Consider the following 24943-nt stretch of genomic DNA (forward strand, 5'->3'; position numbering starts at 1 on the left):
AGATTGTGCGGGTCAGAGGAGGAATTGGAAATCAGGGGCTTGGTTGGGATAGAGGTTCCCGGTTTCTGCGATTCCAATGCGTATCCAGCGATTACATAGCAAGACCCAAATCTCGCAGGCCACACAATCCTGGGAGATGAGCGGCCCTGTCTATCAGTAAGAACCGCTAATGGCTGTAATCTGAGCACAGTCTCTCCTTCTGTCTTACAAAACAGCAGATTTATTGTGTTTGGTTAAATTTATTGTGTTTTATTAAATCTCTCAAAAAAGCACCAGGAGCATGTGGAAAAAATAGTTCCTTCTAAGGATAACTGTTAAAGATTGATTACTGCAAGTGAGATTAAGGATTTAGGAAAATATGGGAGGAGCACAGAGAATAATAAAATGCATAGACCATCACCTGCATTGACCTGACGAAGGGAGCAAAGTCCCTGCTAAACAGGTCACAATAAAAAGGTTAAGCCAATAAAAAAGTTTCCACCTTTGTTGATCTTTATTACTTCTTGGAGAACTGAAGGGAAAGCCAGAGGTTAACGGGGGATCTCTGTCATTGTTGAGGGAAGTAAATTGCGCGGACTGGGAGGGTCTTGCACTCTGGTAAGGGTCTGGGCAATAAACCTCAGCAGGCTTGTTAAGCCCCTTTTGTGCAGGCTATAACTTGCGAGCCATGCAGGTAGACCCCCCCGCCCCTGCATTTCTGACGAGTCAGAGATTGGTACTGCACACCCCCACCCCCCCATAATAAAGGCTGTCATGGAAAAAAGAACTGCTGGAAGAGGAAAGTGCAGCCTGCCAGACACAGCCAGCTGCTCAGTCTTCTGCTATTTCTTCACTATTTTTGGAAATAAGGGTTCTCTGTGCTGATCCCAAGTGTGAAAAGGGCATGGGATAAGTGCCAGATAAACCTGCATACATTGTAGACTCAGTATAGGTAAATTTATCTCATGCATATTCATTGGGGATGAAAACGGTGACTAGTTTTGAGGTCATGGGGACAGATCTGGGAAGGCCTGCGGTACAGTTTTGAAATCTCTATATAGAAACGACATTTTTAAAAACGATTTTGTCAGTCCCACATGTAACATCCAGCTGTTTGGCAAGATTGATAAAGCTAGAAGAACGCTGACTACTGGGGGTTACTTAAAACTGCAGCGGACACAGTAAGCAAGACTTCTCCAGCAGGGTTTCTTTCTGCAGCGGTGAGGACGGTCTGCTTCCCGTCACATTAAAGCCCGGCTCGGACCAGGACACCGAGGAGAGCCGCAGAGAGGGCCAGGACCGTGTAGCTGACTTTCACGCTGGTCGCTCCGCTGATATTACACAGGAAAGAGTTGCAACACTTGGTAGCGGTTGCTACAATCCCCACATTGATGTTAGTCGCGAAGCAGTTCTGAGAACATCCCTTGGAAATGTAGGAAGTGTGGGCACCTAAACCAAGGGAAACGAGAGAAGGAGCAAGGACAAAAATAAAACATAATGGTTATTGCGTTTACCAACGTATTAAAGCGCAGTGATTTGCAATCGATGCGATTCGGCTCACAGAACACCTGGAAACAAGTCACAGCGAATTACTGGCTTGTCCGCAGGTTGCACCATCAATTTTTGGACCAATGTAAAAATAAATGTTCAAAGCCAATACTGTACGTCCAAAGAAAAGACCTATATGGACTGACAAGGTCATAGGCCATACAGACGTTGTCTGCCTTCATGTTTTATCTTGTTTGCCCATCCACCCCAGCTATTCATCTTTACAATTCCCACAACTCCCCTGTCTTTTTCCCATGCTTTTAGGAATTATTCCTATGTTGGCTCAATGAAAGCTATCACAAGCTTTGGGCAGGAGGTGAGGGAATGCCTTGGTGCAGCTTCTGCCTAAGGAAGGGGTATCTGCCAGGGAGCATGGCTATCTCAGAAGGGCATCGCACCCCTCTGGCACTCTTGGAATGATTAGCACAGGAGAAAAACCTGGAGCATGCGCATTCCAAGGGCCACACTCGTTGTATAGTGGCCCTTTGATCCCACGTGCTCTGCCTTCAGCTTTGTACCTATCTGCACTAAACGCAGACATAGCACGTGCACCAATCTAGCACACTGAAGCTGGCACAGCCCATTGTAGTTCACTTTTTATACCTAGAGCCTTGAACTAACTTCTAGTATTCTCGAAGGTAATGAAGTGATTAAAATGAGCCTCTTTTCCCCAAAACTAACACTGGAAAGATACTATCCCCAGATCTGATTACCTTTCCAGGACACAGTGCTCCCCACAATATAACTTTTCCATCCCCCTCCTCTATACTGGGAACCAAGCCTTTCATGGGAGCTTGACTGCATGTACTTCCCAGTTATTGGGGTGATTCCATGCTCAGGCTTGCAGAATCAATATGGCTATGACGTCACTGCCCCATCATAGATTTGGGTACTCTATCTCTGAATAATGAGTTTTGCTAAAAATGGGTCGGACTTGATTCTATGGTTTTCTGCAATGGAGGCTTAATAGTCAACTACGGAAAATATGCCGGCCTTTCGTCAACTTTCTCAAGAATACAAGGCATCTCAACTGAGCAGACTGGATGGGCCATTTTGCTCTTTATCTGCTGTTATTTACTATGTTACTGTGTTAGAATCCCGGCAGTGTACACATCTGCAATCCATAAGCGTGTTAAGGAAGTCAGAGAGTCCCTGCTGTGTATCAGGTGGACACATGGTAGGTTGAGCCAGTTCTGGATTTGCCTCCAAATCTGTGGACTTTTTTTTCATCCCAATTTCTCACAGAAGTTGATGGAGTGGTCAAAAACCAGAACTGGATCAGCCCATAAGAGATGAACCGGGTCAGCCGGCATCGCTCTTATTTTTAATCAGCTTTGGCCTTCGGGCAATCGATTGTAAGCAACATCTTAGATTTGGGGAAAAAAGGGACAGTGGAATTTCAGACATTTTTAAAACAACGTTATTTTTAACCTCTGGCTCTTTAATACAGCTTATGGGTTTATAAACAGTTTAATAGCAAAGTCATGGTGATGTTTTTTTAAACAGGCATGGGTCCTTCTGGGTCAGATCTTATTGATTTATTTGCAGTAGTGAAACCTGATCCTCTGAATTTTCTGGTCATGGGTGATTTTAATCAGGTAATCATCAGCTAAAAGGAGTTCTTATCCTCCACATCTATTTTAAGTTTCTGCCAGGCAGTAGCTGTACCCATGCATGGAGCGGGCCGTATCCTCAATTTATTCTCCATCAGGCTTTGTCCAAAGGAAATTTGATTAGGAACATGTCAGTTGCTCCTCTCCCATAGTCAGACCATTATTTATTTATACAGTTTTTCCTATCGGTTACTTCAGGGGGTATCGTAAGGAAGGTAAATGTGGAGTCTTGTTGGCTTCGAGGACCTGTCAATCACATGTCAATCAATCAAAAGTGAGAATATTTCTTCCAGAGTTAATCTGTGGTGTTCTCTACTAAGGAAAACATTAGGAGGTCAACATTGAAAAGGATCTAGCTAAGTGCTTGATTCACTAAGAGTTTGTCTCATAGACTCAAGGGGCCAGATTTTCAAAGGGGTACGCGCGTAAGATATGCACGTACTCCCTGAAAACCTGCCCGAAGATCCCCCTGCGCGCACCGAGCCCATATTGAGTAGGCTCGGCGTGTGCAAGCCCCGGGACGCACATAAGTCCCCGGGCTTTCCTGGGGGGGAAGGCGTGTCAGGGGGGGCGTGTCATGGCGGCACGTCATTTGGGGGCGTGGCCGAGGCCTCTGAAACAGCTCCCAGGCCTGGGAATTGCACGCCGACGGCCGCCCCGGTACGCGCAAGTTACGCCTGCCTCGGGCAGGCGTAACTTGTGCAACAAAGGTAGGGGGGGTTTAGGTAGGGCTGAGGGTGGGTTAGGTAGGGGAAGGTGTGGGGGGTGGAAGGAAAGTTCCCTCCGAGGCCGCTCCGAAATCGGAGCGGCCTCGGAGGGAACGGAGGCAGGCTGCGTGGCTCGGTGCGCGCAGGCTGCCGATTTTTGCATAGCCTTGCGCGTGCCGATCCTGGATTTTAACAGATAAAAGAGTACGCATACTCTTTTAAAAGAGTTTTAAAAGGGATTTTAAAATCTGTTTTAAAAGAGAATTTGTAAAATCTACCCCAAAATGGGAGAAAAGACTTAATTAATCTGGACGGGCTAATTGGCTACATGCTACTGGGAGGCTGAATTTATCCAGTCAAATTCTGAGTTGGGGGGGGGGGGGGGAGGCAGGTGGCTGGACAGTGGGACACCTTCCTTCCTTCTCACCCCTCCACTCTTAGTTACACAGCAGAGGGAAACCTTTCCTGCCTCCCCTACAGGTATCAAAAAATGCCCCACACAAATGAGATTCCCCAGTGCCTCAGTCCCTGATGGCCTAAAAAGGAGACTTCCTATTGGGGAGCATTAGCTCCTCCCACTTCCTTTTTTGGACAGGAAGGTGGGGCTGGGATTCTACCCCTGCTATTAGTTTTTATCTGATTATACAGCTTATTTTATTTTAGTATTACTTGACAGTTTTTAAGTATTTGGACAATATTTAATCACTTTGTTGCTCCATGACATTAATGTTGTTTCTAAATAGATATTTTCTGGATATCTGATGCATTTTGTACTCTTACTTATTTATATGGAATTTTTTATTTAGATGCTGAACAGATAAAGAGCGAAATGGTCCATGACTGTGCTTTTAGGTAGCATTGGCTGATGCTTAATCACTTGGCAGCTATTTGCTGTTAAGCAAGGATTGATTCACTTTAATCATTTTGCTGTTACTTGATTTTTTCTCTTTTGTTTACTGTTAATTTCATGTTATTTGATAACATTTGTTTTGTCAAGGTAGAAGTATATTATTTTGGCTGGCTGTGCTAAATGTATATTGTCTTGATATGATGTTTTATGCATCGTATTGTTTTTATTCACTGTATTTGTGTTATAAATTCTATAAACAAACACAAAAGAAAACCCTAGCTGTGAATGAGCATGTAAGGGTATGCAGGGCCCCTGCAGAGTATGAAAGTGTCCTGTGCTAGAGTGCAGTCCATGAGGGTGCATAGCTCTGTCCGAGCGTCACCGCGGGGTACGAGACCATAAAGTGATGCACAGCTCCCCTTCAGGATATGAAGGAAGAGGGTGACAGAGGAAGCCCCTGCAGGACCGGAGAGCATGAACCCCTGGGACCTGTGAAGCACCTGCTAGTGCAATACGTCTGGAAGTCTTACCCAGAGGTGATTATTAGTGCAACTGCACTCAAGGGAGTCACCGAGGTCTCTGATCATCGGAGGGTCTTGCAGAATCTGTATTTTATTTTGCATGGGAGGGGTGAGGGGGCATTTGAAGTAAGTTTCAAGGGGGCTGTGAATTAGTTTGAAAATGGCTGTCTGGTTTTGCCTGATGGTCTGAACACAGTTTTAAGGGCTGAGAAGACTTGAAGGGAGTGGAGCCCGGGGAAGCAGGAGAGTTAGGTACAGAGTGACACCTGTCTCATGAAAAGAGGCCCAGAGAGTCTTACCTAAGCCCTCAGTCTCCACGGTGGTGAAACATTGGTCATCAGAGTTTGAGCATTCGATCATATTCGCACAGTACAAGTTGTTTGTCTGTTTATTGCACTGAAAACACGTTAAAGGCTCAACTGCAAATTAAACAAACAAAATGTTTTAAAAGGGTGTCCTTCACGGATATCAGTCTGGCTAACCTGTGTCTCACATGATGGCCTTATAGGAGCAAGGCTCCCCCCCTCCACCCATGCACAGTTACCTAACACCTTAGTGTGAATCTCGTTTAACAAAGTTAACTTCGGCCCACTAGGAAATGAACTGCTGGAGATGTCCTGTAAAATTACATTTCAGTTTGCATGCCACTATCCTTCAGGGCAGCTTACGACATAGCAATAACAATCAAAATATACCAGAAACAGAATAAAATATCAAAAATATAATAGCATGTCACACATACAATAACATACATATATATCTGTGCCCCCCCCCCCCCCCCCCCGGCCTGGACTATGAATTACCCTAAGCTTATTTATTTTATTTGAGTGTTTTTATATACCGATAACCGTATTCACATCGTATCGGTTTACATAGAACGTATAATAATGATAGAGAGAAATACATTGAACAATTTGGTTACATGGCAAACAGAGAAAGCTTGGGGTGGGGAGGACCCCATGAGAAATTATATTCTCTAATATGATTTATCTTCGGGTTCGTAGCCTGAGTGGGGGATGAGACAGGGTCCCAGTCACCCCGATACCACAATTCTGTGCCCTTCCCAAACAACCTCTCCCTTGTGGCACCCCAGACCAGGTAAAATCATCCCACCAGAATAAACTCAGCGATGAACCCTTTTACTGGGATTGTGTGAGTAGAAATTAAATCCAGCTAGAACATTAAATGGGAAAAGTTCAGTAGTGAAGTATAATGTAAACCTGCAGGTTTCTTATTGTCGTTACCCCTGAGTACTCAAAAGGGGTGGGGGAAACACAGAACTACCCCAATGTCACCAGTTTGTGAATGGTGAACCCTGTCCCAAAACACAAAATTATGTGGGGAAAACAAACAATCAAGTAAATGAAGAAGTCCCTCTTGATGGTGGAGCTGGCTGGATGACGAACCAAACAGATGAGCCCTGCAGTGTGTGGAAGGTCTCTCTCTCCTGGGGAGGTTCCCCAAATGGTTTATTTGGTACTAAACAGAAAGCAGGCCTGATTTCAGTTTCTTACAGAAAAAACACGGTCCACCAGCTTCTCTTTCCCTTCCCTATCTTGTGTGACTCTGGCAAGGGTTTATGCTTGACTTCAGCTGAAAGCCTGAAGCAGTTAAGATAAGATACTGAATTTGTGACAAAAGGTAAAGAAATAAAACTCCCTCCCTCATCTACTAAGACATTCTCTGTACAAAGTTTAGATTACTTAACTCAGTCTCTTAGCAGGGTGATCCATCCATATGCTCCTAGGCCTGGATATCTCTGGAAAGGAAGTCTCTCAGGTCCTGGCTCCTCTGACCTTGTTGAGATTTTACATATAGCTTGGCTATGAAGCAAGAAAATCTGTCTGTCTCTCTATTTCCTCAGAGTGCAGACTTCTGTGTCTCTCTCTCAATAATTAGCTCTTCAAGAGAAGAACTGATTGCAGGGCTGCCAGATGCACTCCTCTCTTCCTGGCTCCTGGCTCCAACTCCTGGCTGACCTCACCCTGCACACACGGAAACAGCTAAATTGCACCTTTTCTACCTTAAATGGTCTCCCAGCATTTCTTTGGGTTCCTCCTCTGCTGGATATGAACTTGCTAAAGAGTACAGCCCTTTTCCCAACTTGTTAAACACTGTGAGTGCTGGATGCTGGTACTTGCAGAACATTTGTCATCCACAGGAGAGCACACAGGGGTTTTGACGGATTTTTTAAATTTCTTCACCTTGGCTGTTGTAGCTTGTAGACTCTGCAGGGTTGAAAACCGCTTTTTGGCAGGACCAAAACACATCACTCAGATCCAGGTGCAGCTCTGTCTACATTGTAAGGCTCCATCTCATGATAAGCTCATGGGGGCAGGAACCTGTTTTATAGTAGCTTGCTACATATATATATATATATATATAATTATTATTTTTTTTTTTTTAATAATATACATTAAAAATTGAATAGCATACTGAAACTACAAACTAATCCTTCCCTTACCTGCTTGGCACAAGGGTCAAGCAAAGCTAAATCCACATTCTCACCCCACCATGCTCCAAGAAGATGTTTCTCATCCCTCCCGGTCACTTTAGTGCTGGAATTGTTTAAATGTCTCTGGGAGATTGATCCTTAAGGGACACCTGGGGCATTAAAGTATCAGACTCCGGAATTTCTGAATGTGGCATTCCCCAGGGCTCAGTTTTGATGCCAATATCATTTCATGTTTATTTACTGTAGCTCCCCTGGCTACCTTGAATCAGGATTTGGGCCACTGTACATTTACATATGCAGAGCATGCCCACGCATTGGCATATAGTAACTCTTGCTCAGCAGAAGAGGTGGAGAAATATAATCTTTGCTTTATCTGTATTTCGGAATGGTTAAAGAAGTTAGAAGGAATGCTCAAACCAGAAAAATCAGAAGCGATGTGATTGGCAAAACTCAGACGAGTTTCCTGAATTTGCACATAAGTGGATAGAAAACAGTGGTAAGGTTATTGGGAATGAATGTAGATAATAGACTGACGATGACACGTCAAGTGGCTGCAGTAACTAAATCCACTTTTTCTTCTTTGCATTTAATCCGTCGTTTTAAAGTCATTTTTAGAAAAGCCGGATTTCCAGTGTCTGATTGGAGCACTTGTCTTATCAAGAATAGACTTTTGCAACTCCTTGTATGCATGAAGGCATTTTGGGAGCATCTATGAAAACGGTCACAATTGCTTCAGAAGGGTGCAGCCAGACTCATCTCTGGCACATCGCATTTTGACCGTCTGTCTCCTGTGCCGAAGGGATTTCATTTGCCTCCCAGTGCCAGCCCATGTTAAATGTAAAATTCTATGCTTAACGTTTTCAAACTTTGCATGGAGGCCTTCTGTTGTATCGGTCTGGTTTGTTGGTTCCCTATGCGTAGGCCAGCACGTTTGTTTCGTTCCTCACAGCAATAATTGCTTAAGCTACCGTCATCTAAAGAGATAATGGGGGGGGGGGGGGGGGGGGGGGAGAGGGGAGGGGAGGGACCCACTGGATTTCTTTTCCATATCAGCCCATCCGCTGTGGAACCCATTCCCTCTTTTTATTCGGGTAGAATACAATTATGAGAAGTTTGGGAAACTTATCAAAACTTGGCTTCTTAATCAAGTACTGTGTGTTATTAGTGATTTAATAGGGCTTACATTTTAAGTGGCTGCTTATGAATGGAGGGGGAAGGAATTTTAGGAGTCTTGGAGAAGGAGAAAGGGGGAAAGAGAAGGTAGGAAAACGAGGGAGAAAAGGGAAGGGAAAGGAAAAGAGAGAATTTTTTTAAATCGGGGGTTGGTTTTTAGTTTTGTTGGGGAGGATAGTGGGATTGTTGGGGATTCTTTTTGTTGTGCTTTATGACTTTTAGGATCTTATATGATTTGGATTTTATGATTTAATTGTGATTTGTGTTAATGGGGTGTATGATTTTATTGTTAACCACTGAGATGCGAGGGTAAAATGGCAGTATAATCAAATATAAATAAGCATTAAACATTTAGATATGAACTCCAAAATTCAGCAGTGACCATCGGATCCTAACAGTTTTTGATCGAGTTACCTCAGGGCATGGTTAAATCAATGTGGAATAACAGGGCCATCACACGGCATTTGTCAAGAGCTTTGAAAAGAGGAAGGAGAAAATGTGCTCTGCTGGGTAACGGAGAGCAGTCCCTGATCTCTTCCTTTTTATTTGGATCTAATTCGTGCCTTTTCAGTGGAAGCACAAGGCGAATGGCATTCAGGTACAATCTAAAGACGCAATGCCATAAAATGTGAGTGTAACCCCTTTCTTCTGAGGGGGCATCACCTCAAAGGACACACAAAAGAACCGATGTCTCGTCCTTTGCCACAGGTCCCCTCTGATTGTATCACCCCAGGGGCGAGTCCTTTCTAGGGGGGGAAGCAGGTGCTTGTGGCCCAGCCGGTGGGACGACTCCCCTTCTTGTGTGCAGCTGTGCAGAGCTGGTGCTGGCGCTGGATGGGACAAAGAATGCAGGACACGGGCCTGGCTGTTCAAACGTAACCTTTACTGATTTCTTTGAAAAGTAATCAGTGTCCAGGTGAGATACATGAAGGTACAGAGGATTTGTCCTTCCCCCCCCTCTGTGTGAGTGCTGGCGACTCAGGTTCCTGGGGGTTCCCCAACCCTCTGGGAGCAAGAGCTTTGTGGTCCCCCCTGCTCCGACCGGTTCCTAAACCGCAGGGAATCGCCTTAGAGGGTTTTCCCAGTCCTACCCGATTTCCAGCCGTCTGCACCCCGTTACCCAGCCTGCGCCTGAGTCCCACGGTTGGGGGAAGATCCTGGGTAAGGTCTTCTCTCTTTAGTTGCTTTATTGAGCCTCTCTGCAGAAAAGGCCTTGCAGATGGAAGCCAGGCACCCTGCCCAAACCCCAGACTGAGGGAAGTGGATGTTAAAAAAAAAACAAAACAACCCCTCTCAGCCAAAATAGATTAATTCACTAGATGTCCAAATATCTTCTCCTCGCAGCTCCTCTTCATCTCTCGAACAGTACTAACAGTGCTTATTGACCAGGCCTCTGGATCCAGGGGGCTAATCTTTACCCAGAGCACCAGACTGCAAACCAGACCAAACAATCTTTAATGCAGTCAAAATCCCTGTACAGTCTCTTGCACAGGAAGGTGGATCCCAAAAGTGTACTGGGTGAGACTGTAGGCCTCACCAAACAGCACCCACTCAAGTAGGGCTCCTATCTTCTCAAACTCTGAACTCAAATGCCACACTGACTCTAGCCCTAGTCCCTAGTTATATATTGCGCCAACCCACTCAGCTGCCTGTGGAGGAGGAGCAGCCAATTGTTATTCCCGCTAGCTGGTTGTTATGGTAGGGACTAGGTGACATCTAGCGGTCAACCCATAGGGATGCCACATGAGTGAAAACTGTGAGCTAAACTTTAGCTTACATTTTCTTCATTCACATGATAAAAACTGAGTTAATTCCCAGCACAGTAAGCTAATGGGATGCTAAATGCATCAAGAGTTTTTTCAAAAGCACACTAATCTGCAAACGTTAGCAGAAGATACGCTTGCCATGTATAAAATATGATTTATGCGCAAAAAAACATATCTTGTGCACACAGACAGGGGTCTATTTTCCACACTGGTTGTCTAATTGTGATTGGATATTTGGTGGTGCAGCCACACTATTGCATAAACTCAACCATCTTAAAGTCAGCTGGGTAAGTTCATCCAGATAGCTTTAGGACTGCTGTGTGACACAACCAGAATTAGCTTGATAATTCATCATTGGCTAACATTAGCCCGAGAAGCTCCGGTTCTGACCAGGAGTTCCATTTCCAGGGTTAATCATCCATGTGCTAAGCCTACTCCTCTCTCTGCATTGGGGAGTAATTAGCTAATGCCTTCATTAATGGGGAATTCATACACAGAATTTTACGCTGGTTTGTCCTCACTGTTTTTTACACGCAGAATCCCTTGCTGCCTCGAGAGTAAGGTCTGGGCACAAAACGCACGCGGACATTCATGGGTAAAACCCTGCGCACATCCCAACACATCTTATTACAATGGGGCCTAAGTTTGTATCTGATCTGGTACCTCAAGGGAAGAAACTGATCTGATCTGCTATTAATTAAGCTGACTTGGAAAATAGCCACTGCTATTACTAGCAACAGTAACGTGGAATAGACTTAGTTTTTGGGTACTTGCCAGGTTCTTATGGCCTGGATTGGCCACTGTTGGAAACAGGATGCTGGGCTTGATGGACCCTTGGTCTGACCCAGTATGGCAATTTCTTATGTTCTTAATCTCCCTCCAGTAAAACTAAGTTGCCTCAGAGTCTGTAGCCCACTAGATTCAAGATACCTCAAAATTAGGTCAGAAAGACTAGAGGAAGTTCATTGAAACCAAATTAGATTATTTTCCTTTCTGAAAGAGAAAACTGAAAATGATGAGAAGGGAGTGTTGCCCTCTCCTCCCCCCATACTATACTTCTAAATAGGGGTGTGAAGGTGTGACCCTATTTTCTCTCCTTAACCTGTGCCTGGTCCATCTTAAATCCCACAGAGGGAGAGAGCTCTGGGGGTGGGACCCTGCTAGGCAGGGAGAGTCCTGAGGGCAGGATCCAGCTGGGGAGGATAAGAGTCAGAGCCCAGCTTGGATCAGTAGGCCAGGTCCAGGTCTCCAGGAAAAGGCAGCTCCTGTGCAACATCAGTGTCTGGATATGGCTTAATTCAAGAGACCGACATTTGCAATTCACTATGGAAGTTTAGCTAGAGAAGCAAGCCAAGGCAGTGGAGCCATAGAACCCACTGATCATTACCCCTTGAGGTACTTAGAAAATGCCAATATACAGGCTAGTTCAACTAGAGGAGCTGCAGTTTGAAATCTGTTACAAGCCCGGCAAAACTCATGTGAATGCAGACATGCTTTCGAGACTTCCAAAAAGAGAAGAGCCAGAAGTTGAGGATAACGGGAAAACTTTCCTCCAAATTCAAACAGAAGAAGTTAGAGAATGGTTTTTGCCCAGTGAAAAGTTTGTGAGCAAAGTACATGCAATAAGATGTGACTTGTATATCGTTTAACCATTTATTCTTTCCTTTTTCTTCCTCTTCACCAAGTTCTGCCACCCTTGTTAATTGTAACTGTACTTTCGGTCACCTGAGTTCTAGTTTGATGTATTTAATGCACTCCCGTTTCATGTAAACCAGCAAGATATGTTCTCATGATTGCCGGTATATAAAAACCTTAAATAAATAAATAAAATAAAAAAAATGTAGGACAAAGGCAAACAATATGGAGTACTCGCAGGAATTTCTAAAGGAGGCTCAATGAAATGACAATGAACTGAATATTATCATCAGAGCATTTGAGAGAGAGCGTGATCCATAAATTGCTAATTGGAATCCTACCTACCAGAAATTGTGGAAACACAGAGTCAGACTGTTTCTTAAGAGAGGGCTGTTATACTGAAAAAATAAGTGACCCCTGTGACTCTTCCGATGTGTTTCAGTTCATGGTCCCACAGATTCTTCAGAGGGAAGTGTTTGTGGCTAAGCATGATCAGGATGGACATTTTGGAGCAGAAACCACCTTGAGAAACCTGAAGAAGTTGTACTATTGGGTCACAATGTCTGTTGATGTACATGAGTGGGTTAAGAACTGTAAAAAATTTGTTCTTGCGAAGGACATATTCCCCAAAAAATGTGCATTCCTCCAGTGTATCAATGTCTCGTATCCACCGGAAGTACTAGCGATCAATTATACTATGCTAGAGCCAGATTCCATTGGAATGGAAAATGATCTTTTATTTATTTATTTATAGGTTTTTATATACCGACAACCGTTTGCACATCATGTCGGTTTACAGATAACTTAAAACGTTTTGGCAGTGTCATTACATAGAACTTTTTGGCAATGCCATTACATCTTGTGCTGACTGACATGTTTTCTAGGTATACATTGGCCATACCAACTCGAAATCAGAGAGCAAAAACCATAGCAACATTGGATAGCCCATTATAGCTGCCCTTCTTGCCTACACGCTGATCAAGGGAGGAACTTTGAATCTGCTACTATACAAGAACTTTGTAAGTTGTATGGCATAGAGAATACAGAAGAGCAGAACAACCCCCTAACATCCTAAAGAGAATGGCAGGTGTGAGCGGTTCAATCAGACACTACATGACATGCTTAAGACACTGTCCATTGAGAAGAAGAGAAGGTGGACAAAGCATCTTCCAGAGTTAGTGATGGCCTCTAATAGGAATGTGCACAGTTCAACCATGACTAACAATTACCATTTATATCTCTGCACCATTCACTGAAGAAGAAGGGTATGCAATGCTAGATGACTGGGTGTTATCTCTCCGAAATAGGTTAAATACAGCCTGTGCAATAGCAGAGGAGACATTGAGGTGAAGTGGAGAGGTTCAGAAGAGACACTATGACTGAAGGTCCAGAGGTGCACTGATAGATGTGGGTGATACGGTTCTCCTCAGACAACATAACTTCCAGGGTAGGCATAAGATACAAGATGTCTGGAAATCTGCTCCATATGAAATGATAACATGATTTGAACCACATGAGAATACATTCAGAATACATTCAAAGTCTGAAGAAATGGAAAGTTGTACACCGAAACCGAAATTAAGCTGTATACTCTGGTGGATGAAGACAATGTAATGGTTAGGAAAACTGTAAACCCACCTGAGGAGGCAATTTGGCAAATGCAAAATTCTGAGATGTTAAGGCAAAATGACTCAGACTCTAATCAAATCTGATTAGTCCTAAGAGATTCAGGAGCTCCAGGTGACAAGCCAAGAACTGTACATGACAGTGCTGATTGCTTAGAACCTGAAGGCTCAGATGGAGAGATGAAAGGGAAACCCCAAGAGAAGACAGTGCTTCCAGCAGCTCTGAGCCAATTTCAGAGTCAAACGTCAGAAAGTCAGAGAGGTCCAACAAAGGGAAAATGTCCAGTTATCTGAAGGAAAACTATTGGGTTTAACAGTGATGCTCTCTAAAGGTGAACATTATTTGTTGTTGAGCTTTTCTGTGAGGTTATTTGATGAAAGTGCAATCAGTGACTACATTTGTTCTTTGTATACCAAAGAGTTGTGGATTTGTTTATGATGTTAACAAGTTGAGTTCTGGGTTAATATTGAGGACAACATTAATTCTTAGTGGGGAGGAATGTAAGCCAGAAGCTTAAGATATTGTTCTTGTTCTAAGGTCAATTAATTTGCAAAGGGGAGAACCCCTGTTCAGTCTCTGAAATAAAGGCAAATGGTGACATGTGAATTACTTGGCAGTACCTTTGTTGATTGAGACAGAGAGGGGACAATGCAAATGCTTTCCTTTGAAGCCTACAGAAGTACTTCTCACCTATGCAAATGTTAAATTACCCTCTGGCTCCACTCTAAGGGGGAGGGGGTTGCCATGGCTGGAAGCCAATGCTATTATCCCCTCAACTGCAGTGACATCAAGTTGTCCTGGCTACAATTGCTAGGATGAAATGCATATTTCCGCAGAAGGAAATTTTTGAGTTGAATGGACCTATGGCATTTCTTGGAATCAGAACTTGGGGTATAACTCTGGACCAGAGCCAATGAGGAGCAGGGGATCAATTGCTAATGAACATTTTTAATTAGGTATAAAAGAAAGGTGGTCTTTTGTGTACAGCCAGACAGGCAGAGCGAGGAAAAGACAGACGGACATAACAATGAGGTGAGGTTCCTACCCCAGCCACATGGCTGCTACTACAAAGGAAAGATCAGTTACAGATAGATGGGAGCGCTTCTCATAGCCATAGTCTGTAGCATAGTAATTATATAGCAGTGCTATTTTGTAGTGAGGGAAATGAGTGTAAGTTTCAATTATTTCCTGATCTTTTGTTTCATTTATAGCTAGAATGACAGTATTTATAATAGTATCTGCATACATTCCAGTATCAGGCTGACTTAGTTGCAGGGAATCTCCTGAAACAAGTGGACCCTGCAGCCACAGGATCTCAAGCATCTGCATCTGCTTCATCAAGCATATAGTGGAGCAGCTTGTCTTAAGAAAAGGAAAACAGAACTCATGTGAGGCTTACATGAGAACTTATGTTATTATTCTGGCCAGAATATAGGTGGGAGTTGGAAGTATTTTGCAAGTGAACTGAACTGAGATACAGAGTAGGGCTAGTGATTTTTCTTTTATATCTTGCAATCTGATTTTCCTCACTTTTCCATGTTAATAAAATTTTCTCTCTTTAGTTACTATAATGCCATTTGTCTGTGTTTGCTATAGACTATAATAATCCTAATGTGCTGTGTAACTGTGCATGCACTGATTTTATATGCAATACTTGCTGTAGCTACATAAGGTGGGTTTTATGTTATCACTTTATTATTCTATTCTCTGCTGCAGCCTCTCCTCCCCATCCCTGGAAGACCCATTAGTTTTGTAGGTGCCTTACATGTGCCTGTCCTAAACACACAGCTGAGAGGTGGAGTTATTTCTGTGGCCCCTCCCACAACAGGGAAGAGGTTTACAGATGCATGACATAGGTTTGGATATAATTGAGGCAGTCTGCATGCAGATTTATCTCATCCATATTCATTAGGATTCTCCTGAAAACCCAGCTGGTAGGCAGCCCTAGAGGACTGGAGTTGGACATCCCTTTTCTGTACCTGCTAGAGATCTCTATAAACACTGAGGACAGAAGGTAGGTTTTCCCCCTTCTCCAGAATCCAATACTGCAGAGTGATAAGAGACTGCAATTTACTCTCTCACAGTTTCATAAGAACATAAGAACGTGCCATGCTGGGTCAGACCAAGGGTCCATCAAGCCCAGCATCCTGTTTCCAACAGAGGCCAAAATGCTTCTGATTGGAATATTCTCGGACTTCTCTGACCAAATCCAGGACTGCATCGTTGTTGCCACTCATAGGAGGAGTTCCATAGGAAATGGTTCAATCTACTCCAACAATCTCAATATGTCCTTTGTATTGCACCAAAGGTGGACCCTTGGGCCGAGGTGGGGTTGACGCAACCCGTAGGTAAGGATCTCTGTACATCAGCCCACTCGGCAGGCCGAGTGGGCTGATGTACGGAGACCAGCTGGCGCTTCACCAATACCAGCCCTCGTTCCCCGTGGATTGAGCCTTTGGGTGCTGGGGCCGGCTGGACTTAGGTGGACCTCCGTATGTTGTCGTCGATGAGGAGGTCGAGCTCAGCCCAGAGACAGCAGGAGAGAGAAGGTACAGTCTCGTACTGGACAAGGAGGTGTCCCGGAGACCCTGGCGCCAAAGGAACCAAGGCAGACAGGGGGCGTCTGAGCAAGAGCAGGCCGAAGTCTGAATAGACCAAGTCCAGGGTGTAGGTTGAAGAGGCGTCGTAGAACAAGCTTGAGTCAGGGCTGGCGGCAATCTGGAAGCAGTGGCTAGCAAGGCTGAGGTCTGATCATGGAGATAGTCAAACGTAGTCAAGTAATGCAGAGGTCTGGGTCTGGAGAGAGGCAACGACATAGTCGGGCAATGCAGAGGTCCGGGTCTGGAGAGAGGCAACGACGTAGTCGTGCAAAGCAGAGGTCCGAGTCTGGAGAGAGGCAACGACGTAGTCGGGCAAAGCAGAGGTCCAGGCTTGGAGAGAGTCAACGGCGTGGTTAGGCAAAACAGAGGTCCGGGCTTGGAAAGAGTCAACGGCATGGTCAGGCAAAGCAGAGTCAAAATCCGTGTAGTCAATCCGAGGAAGGGAGAAGAGCAGGAATGTAGGAGCAAAGGAATCAGGAACCAGGATCAGTGAGGAACAGGAACATGGGAATGAGACAAAACTCTCAGGAGGCAACGAGTACTTGACCAGCGAGGAGACCTGATGCAAAGGCAAAGCTAGGGAGCGGAGCCTGGGCTTAAGTACCAGTGCTGTGCTGATGTCATCATCTGGGGCCATGGCTCGGTTCCCGCCACGGGTCCTACTTAAGCTTCAGTGGTGCGCACGCCTAGGGAGGGGCATGGCGCCGAGTAGCAGCGTCTCTCCGCGGGCCACGCGGAGAGGCCCAACGTGGAGCAGTGGAAGTGGTAGCAGAACTGGGAATGCCATGGTCTGCAGCTGAGCCAGAGGCATCAGGGGTGGCCCGAGGACGGAGCTGGCAGCCCACCGCCGCCAGGGACGAGGAACCAGGCACTGGAATTACTGTAGAGAGGTGAGAGGGCCGTGCTGCGGGTCTGCCGCGGACGGCATGCATAACACTTCGTTTGAGGAGCATAGACCTAAATGAAGGGACCAGAAGCCTCTTTACAGGAGAAACTAGCAGCCCTCTTGACTCTGAAATTAATACTTAAGGACAGAATACAGAACAAAACTAAGATTGGAAAACAAATCTGACTTTTGGAAGTAAGACCTGTGAATTAAATTAGTACTTGGAGTTCTAAGAGTCAAATTGATGTATAAAGAGAAATGGAAATTCCAGTTGAAGAAGATTGGATATTGGAAGAAAATTCTCTTGGTAATTTTGAAGCAAAAGACGTCAAGAGAGTCTTCTAGAAATACCGAAGAAAAGGTTCCCTAGATTTGTAACTTGTTTTATTAGTTCAAAGCTGGTTACTTCATACCCAGTTAACTTGGGGAACTTAGTGGATAGTTAGGGAAATGGATTGTGGCTAAGCATTCTCTGATAGCTAGATGGTCAGAGGGAGGTGCAATCTGGGCTGCAGGCTTCTCAGATTCAGTAAGGGCTGATATGTGAAAGTGACTGACTGGTTTTGTTTCTGTATTGTGTTTAAGGAATTAGCATGTGGTCCATCATCAATATCCTTCTTCTGTGATGCGACATTCAGTCGTAGGAAATCTCACGTCAGTAAGTTACCCATAGAGAAAGGGATTGTTCTGTGGCCCATTTAGAATTGGTATGACAGGTGTTACGAGCGCGGAGGTGCGGTCACTTCTGGTAAGAGTTGTGAGCCCTTGGATTGCCACACCGCACAGGAAGGAGCTCCGAGAGCACAGCGAGAGGTGAACTGATGCAAGCACGTGCAGATGAGGAGAACGAAGACAGACTGAAGGTCTGACCCTCTACCGGACCTGCACGCCTCTGGAAGACCAACAACGCAATGGTGGTCATTGAATAGTCCTCCGACCATTCCAAGCCCTTTCGGACCTGCCGCTGGGTAACGGCAATAGGCAGCAGGCTGGACAGAGGACGAGGGCAGATGGAGGCCTTGGAACATGGAAGACTCTGGACACGGACAAGGAATTTGGAAGACACTGGATGCAGACAAGGAACTTGGAAGGTTCAAGACGTTGGCACCGACCCTCAGGGCGCCCTACACAGCCCAGCCATGGACTGGTCATGGACCACCCTGTCCCACTACATGCCCTACACAACCTGTGATGGCTGGTCATGGACTATGTGGAGAGCAGGACAAGTGCAGGAAGGGAATCCAGCCGAAACAAAACTCCAATGACGAGAACAGGAATCGGATGAAACAGATTTACCCAACAAGGTGTCATCTGGAGGACTGAAGGGTCATCTGGAGGAGCTTGAAGGGTCAAAAAACTTAGAGGAATTCTGAGCACTAGGAAGACTCAGACGAGGATGTGGAACAAGCGAAGGAGGAGCGGAACCTCGGAACATCAGGAAGTGGGACATCAGGACACGAAACATCAGGACGTCTAGACTTGGAACAAGCAATGGAGAAACTGAATCTCAGAACATCAGGACATGGAACATCAGGAAGCAGCGAAGGAGCTCCAATAGAGGACGAGACCAGGGACATCAAGACGAGGAGACCAGGGACATGAAGATACTGAACACGAAGCCATCAATGCAGAAGAAGACCACGGAGGACCTGGACCGGTCACGGAGCACAGACGACTGTGGAACCCGATCCGAAGGCCCCGAGTGACTGAAGAGAAGTCCTTTTATAGGGCTGGCACAGGAAACGAAGATCAGCTGACTTCTGGTGGGGCCAGGAGGACCCCACCTAAGCTGCTCCTTTAAGAAGGGGAAGGAGACAGGGGCCTGCCCCTTAGGAAGGGGGGCAGGACCTTGGAGAGTGGCCTTGCTGCCGCTGAAGATGCTGAGAAGTGCAGGAGCAGGAGCCGGGCCTCAGGGCAGGCCCTGAAAATGGAGGTGGCATCTAAGCCGCAAGAGGAAGTCCAGGGGCGGCTCCATGCTGCTAAGAGGATCACTTTCGCTGCGGTCCGAGCTGCGGCAGCAGGGAAGATGATGGTGGCCTCCTGGCCGCATGGGTGGTCAGCATCGCGGCTGTCCAGGCCGTGGTGGGTGGAGTCCGGCGGTGTCGGAGCTTCGGCGGCTTTCCAGCCACGCCAGGGAAGGCAGCGCAGCGGAGAAGGTAAGGTGGAGAGGACTGTGAGCAGGATAGGCTCCGTGAGCGGGAATCGTAACAACAGGGATACTAACCTAGGAAAAGTAAGTATTAAAAGTAGTACTGAAAGCCAACAGAGGAACTGACTTGTCATTTCCAAGGAGGAGGAGCTGGAGGGCCGTGCAGAAAAGAAGAGGAGGAGCCACAGGGCCGCGCAGCTATTCCCAACCTGCGGCACGGCGAAGATGAGATATGTGCGAGGCCACGTGGTGAAGAAGAGGAGGAGCCATAGGCATTCTGAGGAAAAAGAGACGATTAGTAGAGTGCCTTCAGAGCCGTCCTGGGGCCAATTCTGTTCTAGATCTACATGAGCAAACCCAGTAGAGTGGTGGAGGTCATCCAAAAATAACAGCCACCAACATGATCCACAGTCTGCACCAACAGCCTTTTGAGATGAAACTTAAAGACCTAAATATGTATACCCTGGAGGAGAGGAGACAGGGGGATATGACAGAGATATTCTGTGGTGAAATCCTATCATGTTAAGCACTCAACTTCAACCTCATACATCTTCCAGACCAATTAGAAGCGCATACAAAGGCACACTGCATGCCCCGCCGGTAAAATCATCATTGAGTAAACGAGCACTATCTTCAGCAGGCCCACACCAATGGAACGCGCTCCCCCCAGATCTAAGACTAGAACCAAGTCATCAGGAGTTCAAAACAAAGCTAAAAACCTGGCTTTTCCGCCAAGCCTTCCCAGACTCTTAATGCTGCCTAGACGCGATGATAAACCCAAATTATGGGATACCTCACTGAGTTTTACTGTTATGATTTTTTAACTGTACTATGATTTTGAGTTCAAATGTTTCTTGTATTTATACTGTATTTATACTGTATCTAAACTATATTATAATATTACTATGTTCAATTGGCATTCTGTTCTATTGTTCCATGTAAAGCCCCTTCCTCTATTTTGGGCATTTCATTGTTTTATGTAAACAAGCAACAAAGCAGGAACGATTGCATTAACATTTCACTGAGCATGGCTAAGTATTCCTTTCTCTAATTTTGTCATTTGAATGATTTTTAACTTTGGTGAGAAGTGTAATTTTGGTTTCACATTTAAACCTTTTTCAGGGTGATTTGAAAATGAAAATAAATATTGGGGTAAAAAAGGACTAAGAGATTAGAATCGAATCTAGTACAAGCAAAATGACAATAAATGATTGAATATTATATCCTGCTTTGTAAGCTGATTAAGGCTTGCGGCCCATTGTGAGGCGAGAGGCCGCAGATTGAAATTCCAAAGCAAAGATCTTTATGATATTGTCATTTGCTATTAGTTAGTTATAAATTTTGTGGATTGGACGTTTGATCCTTCTCCCTCTCTTTTATTGTTTTATGTAAACCAGAGTGATTTGTATTTCTTACAAGAACATCGGTATATAAAAATAAAAAATAAATAAATAAAAAATAAATTTGTGCCTGCCAAGATCTTTCCCCTGTAACATCGCCTTTCCCTTGCAATCCTTGAACTGACAGCCAGGTGGCAGCCTAGCTCCTGCTATGCTCCACAGTTTATTGAAGCTAGGACTAAGCAGGTTAACCTGGAATTCATATTTCCCCAGTCTCCATAAGAAGGTGTAATGTTGCAATGTTGTGATTGTGTAATCCCCCCACCACCTAAGGGAGGGTCCAGAACATAAATAACTGCATCTCTCAACTGTGCAATTAAGAATGGGCATGTGTAGCACATCTACACAACTAAAAGGTCCCGCAGGGATGGGGAGAGGAGGCTGGTGCAGAATATAAAAATATACATAAAATAAAATAAAGACTGGGAGATGGGATATTTTTATAATCAGGAAGTGTAGCCTATAAAATAAAATGGCAGTGGTGGCCGGGGACCCAAGGTGAAACGAAACAAAACAGAAAATGAACAATTTTTTCTTTTCATTCATTAAATGTATTTCTTTTCCTTTTCTAGTTCTCCTATAACGTATTTGAGAAGTGGCGAGCAGGACTGCACACAATACTCAGCAAGCAGTTACACAATGGATCAATACAGAGGCATTATGATATTTGGAGAGGATTGGGGAATAAAACAGAGATTAATGCCTAACATTCTGTTTCCTTTTTTGACTGCTGCTGCTAATCTACAATGACTCTGAGCCTTTCCCTGGGTGGTAAATCCTAATGTGAAGTTACTGACACTCGATCCCTTCAAGCCCATCCTCTCAAATCATTGCCTCTCACCAGCTTCAGACCCCTCATGCGATCCTTAACATCGCCCCAACAACCTCTCCATTCACCTCTCTGATTATTCAAAACACTGCCGATCTCCTCGCTCACCCACTCCGATGCCACCTTCCTGCTGCCCAATAGCCATGACCTGCACAGATCCCACAGCACCTGGCACCACCCCACAGCACACCTGCTGCCGTCCCAGACTGCCCCTGAAGCAAAATGTGACTAACAGCACGGTCCTCGCCACTGCCTCTACTGCTGTCTCCATGACGCCAAGCCCCCACCACCCTGCCCCCACTGCTGCCATGGCACCATCTCCCCCCTACCCCAGCCCCACCACCACCACAACCCACTGTCAGCACACCTGAACCAGTCTCCTTCTGCTGGTACTGCCATCAGTGAGGCCTCACTCCCAGCGATGCAACCTGCCTCATCATCACTCACTCTTCCCGCCTCACATTACTGGTTCCCTGTCCTTTGATGCAGCCCACTCCATGGCTCAAAGCCACAGCCTCACTGTACATCTGTGCCCCCGTGGCACGACTCTATACACATGCACATGTTCAAAATAGACAAAACTTCCTATGGCGATGCTAGGGGAAAGCAGCTTCCTCCTCCACCCCCTTCCCTCCCACACACACACTCAAAGCTTGGATTCTATGAAAATCTTTGAGAAAAGAATAGCTAGCAATTATGTATTTACAGAGGTACTGCTACAGTAAGGAAATTAATTTGGCCGGAAATGTGGTTTTTGTTACATTAATTCTCATTACCTGTGTATTGTCTGTTGGAAAACGCAAGGAGCTGCAGTACCAACAGTGGCCATAAGGTGTCAGAATTTTCCAGGTAGACAGCACACGAATCTATTCTAAAAGATTTTTAGCATTGTTTACAAGACGCACCCGCTACACTGCTTGTACTGATAACGTGCTGATTTACTATCAGGTCGATACAGTAAAGTGTGCTCCGTTGGAGCGCACTGTCACCCTGCTCTGGACGCGTGTTTTCCCTTACCCCTTATTCAGTAAGGGGAGGAAAACACGCGGCCCACCCGTGGCACCTAATAGCGCCCTCAACATGCAAATGCATGTTGATGGCCCTATTAGGTATGCGCGCGGGATCCAGTAAGTAAAATGTGCAGCCAAGCCGTACATTTTACTCTAAGAAATTAGCGCCGACCCAAAGGTCGGCGCTAATTTCTTCCGGCGCCAGGAAAGTGCACAGAAAAGCAGTAAAAACTGCTTTTCTGTGCACCCTCCGACTTAATATCATAGCGATATTAAGTCGGAGGTCCCAAAAGTAAAAAAAAGTAAAAAAAAAAAATAAATTTGAATTCGGCCCGCGGCTGTCGGGCCGAAAACCGGACGCTCAATTTTGCCGGCGTCCGGTTTCCGAGCCCGTGGCTGTCAGCGGGCTCGAGAACCGACGCCGGCAAAATTGAGCGTTGGCTGTCAAACCCGCTGACAGCCGCCGCTCCAGGCCAAAAGGAGGCGCTAGGGACGCGCTAGTGTCCCTAGCGCCTCCTTTCCCTCGTTTGCACCGCACCGGCCAAGGGCCGGTGCGTGCGCCGGGAGAGCGGGCGTTCGTCCGCTCTCTCGCGGTTTTACAGTATCGGGCTGTATGGGAAGACACACACACACAGGCTGATGCAAGTGGCCGAGCGCATGGCTTTACACGTGCTTGGACGTGCTTCCAAAACCCCCTCATGCGATAAGGGGATTAGCGTGTCCAAAAGGCAGCTGCAAACCAGTGCGTAGCTAATAGCACTCATCACATGTAAATTCATATTGATGAGGCTATTAGCTAGTACCCCCCGATGCAAAAAAAAAAAAGTGCACCCCTCGCACCCATTTTTACTCTCGAAAATTAATTTGCCTCATTAATATGTGACAAATACTGCTTTTCTGTTAACTTTAGAAGAATGTTGCCAGCAGTCAGGTTAGGAAAAGGGACGCTCAATTAACCGAGTGTCCCTTTCCCTGACCCGTACTGACAGTCACCTTTCTTGGGCTCCCGATGCCGGGGAGGCGCGGAGAGCGCACTGTTTCCCCTAGCGCGTCCTTGTTACTGTGGCAGCCCTTTTAAATATTAAATCGGGCAGCTGGGAGAGGAGGATCGGCGTCTGTCAGGAGAGCGGGTGATATTGCTTTGGCCTGACTGAACCGATAACACTGACGAGGGACTCATTTAACATGGGGCTCACATTGCACTGATAACACTGACAAGGCGCCGAAAAGGGCCGGGTTTAGCACAGACTGCACCCATCACACTGACAGGTGCTTGTAAGCAAAGCAGGTCCCTCTCCCCTCACTGCTGCAAACACAGGGAAGAGGACCTTACATTGCACGCAGAAACCTACTGGCAACCAGTGTAAATCCTTGAGAACCAGAATCATAAAATCCATTACTTTGTCATTAGCAGGTAAGCGCGCATTTATATTTCTTTCTTTTTTTTTGTATTCTTAGCAGGTTAACCCCCCCCCCCCCCCCCTCTATCTCTAAGAAGGATTTAGCTGTCCCTTACACTGAATAGGGGCCGACAGGCCACCGTCTAACTAATCCCATTTATCTGAATGACGCGTTCTCGCAGGCAGAGATAACAGAAATGAGGAGCGAGGACCGGAGATGCCCTCTCGCCCCCTTACCCGTCTGCACACAGAGGGCTGCAGCCAGCAGGGAGAGCAGAAACCCCGACATCTCTAGCAGAGGCTCTCAGACACCAAAAAGGTGCAGTCCAGGCTATGGGAGGCTTTTTATAGCCCGGCAGATTGCACATTCTTTTTCTATTCACTCACCATCCAGTCTGTTACAAGAAAACAAACTTATTAGGTAGTAACAGGGCTCACCCTGTGGTCAACGGCCAGGAATGCAGTTCGGGTACTTCTTTTCAAGATCAAGAGGCAGGGAACGGAGTTTTTCCCCAGCCCTCCCCTCCAGGCAGTTTGCAAGGAAGAGAAGAGGAATGGGTGAGCCTGGGGCACACAGAGAAGAGAACAGCCACTCTGCTCCCTAATCCAGCCCCTCCTTTCCAGGCAGCCTGCAGGGAAGAGAAGAGGAGGAGGTGAGCCTGGAGCACACAGAGAAGAGAACAGCCATTCTTTGATAAAATGAGAAAAATTGTTAGAAAAAAACTGAAAGGAGCAGCTACAAAAGTAAAAAATGTCCAAGAGGCATGGTCATTGTTAAAAAAAATACCATTCTAGA

At 45.7% G+C, this 24943-nt stretch overlaps 1 protein-coding gene across 1 annotated transcript; it reads right to left on the reverse strand.

Moving 5' to 3' along the window:
- Positions 1-228: 228 nt before the first annotated feature.
- LOC115085765 (lymphocyte antigen 6E-like) lies at positions 229-24541 on the reverse strand. The gene is made up of 3 exons (XM_029592149.1): positions 24385-24541; positions 5518-5637; positions 229-1428 (listed from the first exon to the last, which is right to left on the reverse strand). The coding sequence occupies exons 1-3, from the start codon at positions 24434-24436 to the stop codon at positions 1226-1228; spliced, it is 375 nt and encodes a 124-aa protein (XP_029448009.1). The 5' UTR covers positions 24437-24541; the 3' UTR covers positions 229-1225.
- Between the last annotated feature and the right edge of the window lie 402 nt (positions 24542-24943).

This window comes from Rhinatrema bivittatum, chromosome 2 (genome assembly GCF_901001135.1).
Source record: "Rhinatrema bivittatum chromosome 2, aRhiBiv1.1, whole genome shotgun sequence".
NCBI lineage: Eukaryota > Metazoa > Chordata > Amphibia > Gymnophiona > Rhinatrematidae > Rhinatrema > Rhinatrema bivittatum.